The sequence below is a fragment of the Brachyhypopomus gauderio genome, chromosome 2 (assembly GCF_052324685.1).
Source record: "Brachyhypopomus gauderio isolate BG-103 chromosome 2, BGAUD_0.2, whole genome shotgun sequence".
Taxonomy (NCBI): Eukaryota; Metazoa; Chordata; class Actinopteri; order Gymnotiformes; family Hypopomidae; genus Brachyhypopomus; species Brachyhypopomus gauderio.
In genome coordinates, this window is record NC_135212.1 from 35,833,072 (window position 1) to 35,842,600 (window position 9,529).

Below are 9,529 nucleotides of genomic sequence, written 5' to 3' on the forward strand. Positions count from 1 at the left end.
GTCCTGTTACCATTACCGTGGGGGCAGTCGCGTATGTGTAGGGGGTCGGTCATGTGCGGGGGGGCAGTCGTGTGTGTGTGGGGCAGGGGTGTTTGGGGGGGCAGTCGTGTGTGTGGGGGGGGGGGTGGTCATGTTGGGGGGGGGGGGGGGGTCATCTGGAATCCCATTTTCACTTCTCAGAACTATGAAATGTTTTCTCAAGTCACTGAAGTCAACTTTGAGTTTCTTGAGTGACCCTGCTGGCCTTTTCCAGCACAATTGTTAATGGTAAAAAAAATGAAATATAATTAGATTAAATAGAAAATAAGAACTGTTTTGTAATAAATGGTTTAAATTGAGCTCCTGGGAGTGGTGTGGTGTGAAAGGTTTTGGCGAAGGTTGTAATGAAAATCTTGTTTTCCTGTGTTTTCCTTCTACGTCACAACCTCCTCCTCCGGGCTCTTCTATCCAGCCGGTTACCACGGAAACAAGGCTCCGTGTTGTATTGTACGACGGGTATTATTCTTCAGTGGCTACGCTCTGATCCGTGAGTCTCTCTCTCTCTCAGTTTCTCTCTCCCTCCTCCCTTTAGTCTGTCTTTCTCTCAGAAAATCTTTTTCTCTCAGACATCTTTTCAGATGTCCTTCACACCTGTACCAAAGAATTTATACACCCCCACCTTCAGTTTAGTAGGCTTTACTGATATGGCCGAAATCACTATTTAATACTATGAGTATTACTAAAGCAGTGTTGCAGTACAACAACACTAACGAACTTTTGTAAGATTAAGGGATTAAGAACAGAAGGAACTGTAATGCACTGCATTTTGGTTTGTAGTTAGCTTGATTCCTCTTTTGCCTCAGTGCAACCTGGGGACATTTGTTAACTGCAACAAATGTCCTCCATGTCCTCATTTCCCTTCCGTTACTCGTGTTGTGCGGACTTGTGTTACTCACATGGACGTCCTCTGGTGTGCAGTGGTCGTCCCGGCCCGGATGGCTGAAGTTGTGAACACAAGTTGTGAGGTGTGGCCAACTACAGATAGCAGCATCAGCTCTTAGAGCAGTGCAGACCTCTCGGACACTCGCATAGCGGGCTATCAGCATTTCTTCCTCTTCTCTATTTCAGTAGTTTGGCCCCTTTCTTCTCCCTTTTTTCTCATTCTTTCTCACACACACACACACACACACACACACACACACACACACACACACACACACACACACACACACACACACACACACACACACACACACACACTTTTAAGCTTGAAGGCCAAAATTAAATAAGTTTTGAAATTAGTTGTTTAAAGAAAAAAATGTCCTCACATCATCAAATCTGTCATGTCTCCCTACAATCACGGGAGATGTCCGGCCCGTGTGTGTGCGGTCCGGCGGGGGTCTCACACTCCTGCGTCTGTGTGCCCAGGCGTTTGTCTAGCGTCAGTCACCTGGTCCTGGACGAGGTGCATGAGCGGAGCCTGCAGTCAGACGTTCTCCTGGCCGTCGTCCGTGACCTGCTGCGCTCCAGGGACGACCTCAAGGTGGTGCTGATGAGCGCCACGCTCAACGCCGACAAGTTCAGCAAGTACTTTGGTGAGAGTGCGCTAGCCACGCCCTCTTATGTGCGTTCAGTACTGTGGGGTGGAACTTTAAGTGAGGCTGTGTGCTAGAGGATGTTGGCTCATCTTTCAGAGCGGCCAATCCAAGTCTTGCATGTTGAAAATCATTAAAAAGATGTAAAATATTCACATAAAGCATTTGTGAAATCAGTGATTGATTGAATTAAAGCTGAATGTTGGATGTTCTGACATGTGAGCATGGAGAAATAATACTTCTGGTATGAAATGGTATTTCCAGTTTGTCCAGAACCTTTTTATGTCTCGCTCTCATCTGGGCAGTGTGTGTTTAAGTTGTAAGTATAAAAACGACCCCTCTTGCGTCTGGGGATGTGGAGCTGCAGTCTGAAGCTAACGCCTGCACCTGCTCCCTCTCTGCACACAGACACATGCCCCATGGTGCACATTCCTGGCTACACCTACCCAGTCCAGGAGTACCTGCTGGAGGACGTGGTGGAGATGCTCGGGTAAGAGTAGCACTGTGGGCTCAGGCTCCCTGTGAGGTGTGCGTCCTGGGTAAAGTGTGTGTGGGATGGCTCACGCCGCGTTCCCGCCCCCCTCCGCAGGTTCCGGCCGCGTCAGCAGCAGGAGCGGTGGCCGCGCGTCCGCAGGGGCTTTCAGCAGGGCACACGACCCGAGGTGGAGGCCCGGGAGGCGGAGTACCAAGAGAGCTGGCCTGGCTTCGCCCGCGGGCTCAGGGACAGGTCAGTGCGTGAGCCGCTGATGCATGTGGCCCACACGGCCGGCCGGACTCCCAAAGCCACTTGTGCTGACTGCTTGGTCACTCGTGGACGGGTGTGTCCGGGTCAGGTACATTTTAGGCCCCAGTTATAGGAGCCACCTGCTGAATCTCGTCAGGTGTCATTTCACATAAGTGATCGCATGACCACTAATTCACTGATGGCCCTTTTTGAGCAATTTACAAATCTTGAAAGTGCCCCAGTTTTGGGGTTCAGGATAAGCAATTTTCCCTATCCAAATTGTGTGAACTCATCTGTGTTCTGCGCTCTGATTGGCTGGTGCAGTGTGTGTGACCTCACCTGTGCTCTGATTGGCAGGTTCTCAGATGGCACCATTGACACTCTGGAGAGGCTGGACAAGGATGACAAGATCAATCTGGATCTGATAGTGGCGCTCATACGACACATTGTGATGAAGGAGGACGTGAGTGTGTGTGTGTGTGTGTGTGTGTGTGTCTGTCAGCGTGTGCATGTGCCAGACAGAACATGTGGTGTATGTGAGTGAGATCATGTTGGTGAGTGAAGAAGGGATACTGTGTGTATGAGACAGAAGGAGCTGAGGTGGTGTGTGTGTGTGTAACAGGAGTATATGAGGTGGTGTGTGTGTGTAACAGGAGGATATGAGGTGGTGGGTGGGTGGCTGTGTGTGTACGCTACAGAGCATGGCATGGCTGCTTTGGCCAGCGTTGTGACAGATGGCACAGGGCTTTCAGACTCTGTTAAAGCAGAGTCAGGTTGGCGTGAGAGGGGAGATAATCCTTCTGCTCAGCATACAGCCTGAACTCACTCCCCTCTTCCTCTGAACTCACTCCCCTCTTCCTCTGAACTCACTCCCCTCTTCCTCTGAACTCACTCCCCTCTTCCTCTGAACTCACTCCCCTCTTCCTCCGAACTCACTCTCCTCTTCCTCCGAACTCACTCTCCTCTTCCTCTGAACTCACTCTCCTCTTCCTCCGAACTCACTCTCCTCTTCCTCCGAACTCACTCCCCTCTTCCTCTGAACTCACTCCCCTCTTCCTCTGAACTCACTCCCCTCTTCCTCTGAACTCACTCCCCTCTTCCTCTGAACTCACTCCCCTCTTCCTCTGAACTCACTCCCCTCTTCCTCTGAACTCACTCCCCTCTTCCTCTGAACTTACTCTCCTCTTCCTCTGAACTCACTCTCCTCTTCCTCTGAACTCACTCTCCTCTTCCTCTGAACTCACTCTCCTCTTCCTCCGAACTCACTCTCCTCTTCCTCTGAACTCACTCCTGCCTCTCTGCAGTCCTCCATTACCATGGGAGCAGTGGTGCAGAAGCCTTGAGATGGACTCCATTTCCTATCTTTCCTGCTAGTTTTATTCTGGCCTCACTCGGCTCTCGTATGGGGTGATGTGCTTCTTGTCGCATGATTGGTCATCTGTCAGAGAGTGTGTGATCGCCAAGATCAAAGACAGAGAAAGAGCCAGTGAGCAGAAGATAATGCAGTAATGAGGATCATTAATGTTTCTCCTTAGGCATGGAGAACCTCACACACTGCTGTTATAGTAGATGTAAATGTACGTACCGTACAGGAAACGTAAAATGGATATTGTTACAGACATTTTTGTGAAAGACTGAAATAAGCTGTACTTGAGTGTTTCTGTGGGCAAATGTGCTAATTAATCAATTGAGCCATGTCAGAGCCCAGTCACATGACTACCCTGCCCCTGGAGAGCTCCGCCTCCTCCACTAGAGCTCCGCCTCCTCCACCACCCTGTGGCTTAATCTTCCTGATCCACTACAACCCTGCAGCTCAGAGCTGCTCTGACCACTTTTCTGCCCTTTTTTTTGTATTATTCCTTGTGGTGCTTTTCACAGGCTACTGTGTGTGTGTGTGTGTGTGTGTGTGTGTGTGAGTGTGAGTGTGAGAGTGAGAGCTGGTTCATAGGCTTCCACTGGGGGAAAGGCTGGTCACGGCCGTCTCTTTTAAGAAGCTTCTGGAAACACAGAGGTCACAAGGCAATGGGTGGCTGAGGCCCTCTAATTATGTCTAGAGGAGATTAGAGGTGGAAGATCGTTGACCCCTTGTTAGAGAGCGAGAGAGGGAACTGAGAAAGAACAAGAGAGGGAGGGAGAGAGAAACAGATAGAGAGAGGGGAGAGATAGAGAGAGGAAGGGAAAGGAAAACACTGATGGGACAGAGAAACTTGCGGGGGTCAGCCACACAGAAGAGCAGAGAGCTGATTGGCTGTGACAGCACTCTGACACACTGATGTGGCCCATCTGTCAGTGAGCTAGCGTGGTGATTGGTTAAATTAAGGCTGTGGGCCATGAAATTACACAGAGGACCAGAAGATGTTTCAATTAATCTGTGCAGTAGAGATCAGTCTAGCTCCACTCACCAGTTACCCACCACTCAACTCTATTAAACTCTTACCAGTTACCAACCTTAAGAGCACTCTCTCTCCCCCACTAACTCGTTTTTTGTTCTCTGTCACATACATTGTCACTCTTTCTAATATGAAATCTCATTTTCTTGTATGTCCGTATCATGGGTTCAATAATTCTAGATCAGTGTGAAGTATAGAAATGCAGGGACATTTGTGTTTTGAGCCGCATGAAATTAGTCTTATTGTTAATGAAATTGTGTGTGCGTGTGTGTGTGCGTGTGGGGGGGGGGGGGTGGGGATAGATAGTGTGTGTGCGTCCGTTAGATAAGACCCTGTCTGTCATCAGTGCCAGGCTCCAGCCCCCTGTAACCAGACGAGGTTTAACAATCATAAATTACCCACAAGGCCCGGGACTATGGGACTTTTTATTGTCAGGATGTCATTATGCTTTCTCAAGGCAGACATATCTAGGTTAACCGGTACACTGTACACTGAGAACCATTCCTACACTGAAACACACACACACACACACACACAACTGCACTGGCACTTTTGTGAAGTCGTGGTGGTTTCTATGAGGTAGGCTGTAGCCCCGGGTCACACCAGAGCTGTACGGCCTCACTCCGCCCTCATGTGTAGGTGTTTGCATAGATGTGTGTGTGTGTGTGTGTGTGTGTGTGTGTGTGTGTGTGTGTGTGTGTGTGAGTGTGTGCGTGTGTGTGTGATGCATATCTATAAGCTTCTTTGCTTTGGCTCTCTCAGGACGGCGCCATCCTGGTCTTCCTGCCTGGCTGGGATAACATCAGCGGTCTGAACGACCTGCTCATGGCAGAGCAGATGTTTCAATCTGGTGAGCTTCTCCTCACGTCTCCCCTCTATAAGCCAGCAGAAGACCTGCTACAAGGGCAGCTCCGTCATGACTGCCCCTCCACCCCACGGGCACGTGAGAGAGCGGAGTGTGTGTGGGTGTGTGTGGACACGGGGCTTGGCTGTGTGCGAGTGTGTTTGTGGGTTAGGACACGGGGCCAGGAGCGTCCTGGCTGTGTATGTAGATGGCAGAATCTGGTTGGTGATGTTTCTGCCTGTGCATCTGTGAATTAAATGTGTTTGCTTGTCTGTTAATCTGTGGTGTATGTAGACAGTAGAATATGAATGATGCTTTGTGTGTGTGGGGAGGGGTGAGTGGCTGACGCTCTGTGTGTGTGTGTGTGTGGGTGTGTGTGTGTGTGTGTGTGTGTGTGAGATATGACTTATGCTGTGTGTGTGTGATATGACTTATGCTGTGTGTGTGAGTGAGTGGGTGTGTGTGTGAATGAGTGAGCGAGTGTTTGTGTATATATAATTTGACTCATGCTGTGTTTTTGTGTGTTTAGATAAGTTCATCATCATTCCCCTCCACTCCCTGATGCCCACAGTCAACCAGACTCAGGTAAGCAACCCACATCACGCATGCAACCCTCATCACCACCCTCATCATCATCCTCTCACGACGACAGCATACACATTCACCAGCATTCAAGGCCCCGCTGGGGCGCCTGTAGGCAGTGAGTGGAGATGTTTGTCACTGTAAAGTCACAATGTTGTTGTCTGATCAGGTGTTCAAAAGACCACCCACTGGTGTCCGGAAGATTGTGATCGCCACCAACATCGCAGAAACTAGGTGAGTGTGTGTGTGTGTGTGTGTGTGTGTGTGTGTGTGTGTGTGTGTGTGTGTGTGTGTGTGTGTGTGTGTGTGTGTGTGTGTGTGTCTGTCCTCTAGGGGTAGGAGGTTTTAAGTGAATGCCTACTTAGCCACAGACCAAACATGATTTTTATTTGCTCTGAAGTGACATCTCTACTTATTTACCAACTTCAGAAACATTAGATGAAAACAGGATAAAAAAAGCCACTAACTTATCTAAAAATGAAGAAGGTAAAATACAACAAGCTAGCTTGCCTACTCTCTTCAAAAACAAGTAAAAAAGGCAGGTCACCCCTACAAATCCTGTACACTAAATGTTACAGTAAGTTCAAGAAGAGGGAAAAGTAGAACAACTAAGTTTGTGCCGGTATCCACTGGAGCAGCATGTCTGCTCAAACAGGTAAAGTGTAGCTCTCCAACTCCCAGACAAAGGAGAAACCAAGCACCTGGGCAGGGCAACAAGCGGCCAATCACAAGCAGCGCAGTAAACCTAAGAACAGACAAAAAAGAAACAGATCCCCAAACACACACACGGGACGTAACAGTGTGTGTGCTCGTGTGTGTGTGCGTGGGTGGGGCTTCTTTTCTGCACGACTGCACTGCAGGCTTATGGAACTTTTTTCCTGTCATCTTGATTGGAGCACAGTCTGACGTTTGTGTCATATTTATGGTTAATTACCATACTGTCACCATCTCCTCTGGTAAGAGCTGTCGGCGTCCGATATATCGGAACAGCAAGGCACGAGCTCTCAGCACTAATTAACATGCTGTGCGCACACACGTCCAAACAGGCACCACCAGCTTTACCCCTGACGTAGAGCTGATGTAGTCCTGAGGGCTGTCTCTGTGGAGCTGAGGTCCTCTGGAGCTGTTCTGGGGTGTGCACGCGTGCGTGTGTGTTCATTGAGGTGTAGTGAGTGGCTGTGATTTGTGGATTTGTGACCTTTGACCTGCCTAATCTTCTCTCTCTGCTGACCCTGTGTGCTAATCACCAGGGTCCACGTTTCTTACTAATGAGCGAACCTTCATTACTCTGTGTCTGTCCAGATTACGCCATGGGAACCCCCCCCCACCACTCATCCGTGGTGCCTTGTGCTCTCCCTCTGGCTGTTGTTGTTCCTTTGACTTCTTCACCTCTCTCTCACTCACTCCTTCTCTCATTCCCTCTCAGTCCCTCTCTCCTTCTATCTTCTGTCTCGTCAGCTCTTTGGTGCCCTGTAGTAAACCAGTCTGTAATGTTGTCACTGTGGATCTGAGCCTGTCTCCCCTCTCTCTGACCTGTCTCCCCTCTCTCTGACTTGTCTCCCCTTTCTCCCCGTCTCAGTATTACTATAGATGACGTGGTGTATGTCATTGATGGTGGGAAGATTAAGGAGACTCACTTTGACACCCAGAACAACATCAGCACCATGACGGCGGAGTGGGTGAGCCTAGCCAACGCCAAACAGAGGAAGGGCCGCGCTGGCAGGTGACACACGCCCTCTCACACGCCCTCTCACACGCCCTCTCACACGCCCTCTCTCACACCCTCTCACACGCCCTCTCACACGCTCTCTCGCCCTCTCACCCTCTCATTTGCCCTCTCATGCTCTCACCCTCTCTCTCACCCTCTCTCTCACCCTCTCTCTCACCCTCTCTCTCACCCTCTCTCTCACCCTCTCTCTCTCACCCTCTCTCTCTCACCCTCTCTCTCTCACCCTCTCTCTCACCCTCTCTCTCTCACCCTCTCTCTCGCCCTCACACCCTCACATGTCCTCTCACCCTCTCACTCACCCTTTCACTCACCCTCTCACACACTCTCACCCTCTCACACGCCCTCCCACTTTCTCAGTCCCTCAACCCTTCTCTCCCCCCTCTCTCTGTCTTTCTCTCCCTATCTCCCTCTCACTTGCTCTGTTTCTCAGTATGTCTTTCTTTTACGTCTCTCTCTGTCTGTCTGTGTGTGCACAATCTTTTAATCTCTTTGCCTCTGTCTCTCTATCCTCTCCTACCCGTCCCCTGCGGTGGATGGTCTCACCCCGTCTCTTGTGCTCAGGTGGTCATTTTCACAGCTCCCACCTTCCACTAGACAGCCGCTGAATAGAAATGTGATTCATTCAATTTCCTGCTCGGCTCAGCTTCTCATTCCTCGTGATCGATTTCGTGGGAGCGATTCCTACCAGATGATTATTATGGGATGCGGTCTCTTGCTCTGGGTTTGCTGTAATACTGTCCATGAATGTTAGGTTATTTCCGTAGCACATTCATGATTGGTCAGTGCTGGGTCACCGTGACCTCACCTGTCGGTCTGTAGGCTCAGTAACGGTTCTGCTAGACCGGGCTCTTGCCGTCTTCCCCCTGTCACGCCCACTCGGCTGAAAGCCCCTCCCACATCGTGTTGCTACTGCTGCCTTCCAAGCATGGAGGTATCGCTGCTGAAATGCCAGAAAGTTCTGAGCATGGCCCGTGCTATGTCCTGTGAGTGTGAGTGTGAGTCTTTCCTCAGCTAGGTCCCAAGCTGTTTGAAGCCCTTCTGTCTGCAGACACCTGCGACCTTGAGTGAGAGTTGTGGCTGCCTCTCTGGTGATGGGTGAAGAGTGTATTCAGCACTGAGCTCTCCCTCCCTTTGATAACTCACATGAAGGATGAATACTATTGATTTTTTCAAGGCAGTACAGAGGTTTTTGTGTTTGTTTTTATTTATATATTTATTAAAGGCAGTGCAAATGAAATCAGGAAGAATGAACTGTGTGGTTTTAAAGCAGAGATTAATTTTGACTGTGTGTGTGGGGGGTGCTTTTGTGTAAGTGTTTCTGACGTAAACACTGACGCAAATATTTTTTTTTCTTCATCCATCCATCCGACTCCACTATGTGACCAACTTTTTCAGTACCTGTACCTTTTTAGTACATTTTCAGTACCCGTAGTCCATAAATATAGTTCCCAAATGAACTGCAGGGTTCTCTGCTGTAAGATTAGACCAAATCTGTAGGCCCAGCACCCACACAGTGTCCTGGCAGGGAATAGACCCAGAACCATTGAACCCAGAACAGATGGAATGTGTTGTGTGCTGTGTAGCAGGGATGCTAATTGGCTAACAGTTTGTCTTTCAGGAGTTTGTTTCAGTTTCTTGCCAAGGTCTCACCTGTGTGTATTGACTGGCGTGTGAAGGGGTGTGTGT

General features: G+C 49.5%; 1 protein-coding gene across 1 annotated transcript in view; it reads left to right on the forward strand.

Annotated features, from left to right (window-relative positions):
* dhx36 (DEAH (Asp-Glu-Ala-His) box polypeptide 36) overlaps nt 1-9,529 on the forward strand; it is a 35,834-nt gene that overhangs the window by 7,936 nt on the left and 18,369 nt on the right. The window contains exons 7-15 of the mRNA XM_076995005.1: nt 452-526; nt 1,408-1,574; nt 1,983-2,064; nt 2,164-2,301; nt 2,656-2,761; nt 5,451-5,538; nt 6,062-6,117; nt 6,284-6,348; nt 7,694-7,837. Of these exons, the coding sequence (XP_076851120.1) occupies nt 452-526; nt 1,408-1,574; nt 1,983-2,064; nt 2,164-2,301; nt 2,656-2,761; nt 5,451-5,538; nt 6,062-6,117; nt 6,284-6,348; nt 7,694-7,837 (921 nt within the window). The remainder of the gene's footprint in view (nt 1-451; nt 527-1,407; nt 1,575-1,982; nt 2,065-2,163; nt 2,302-2,655; nt 2,762-5,450; nt 5,539-6,061; nt 6,118-6,283; nt 6,349-7,693; nt 7,838-9,529) is intronic.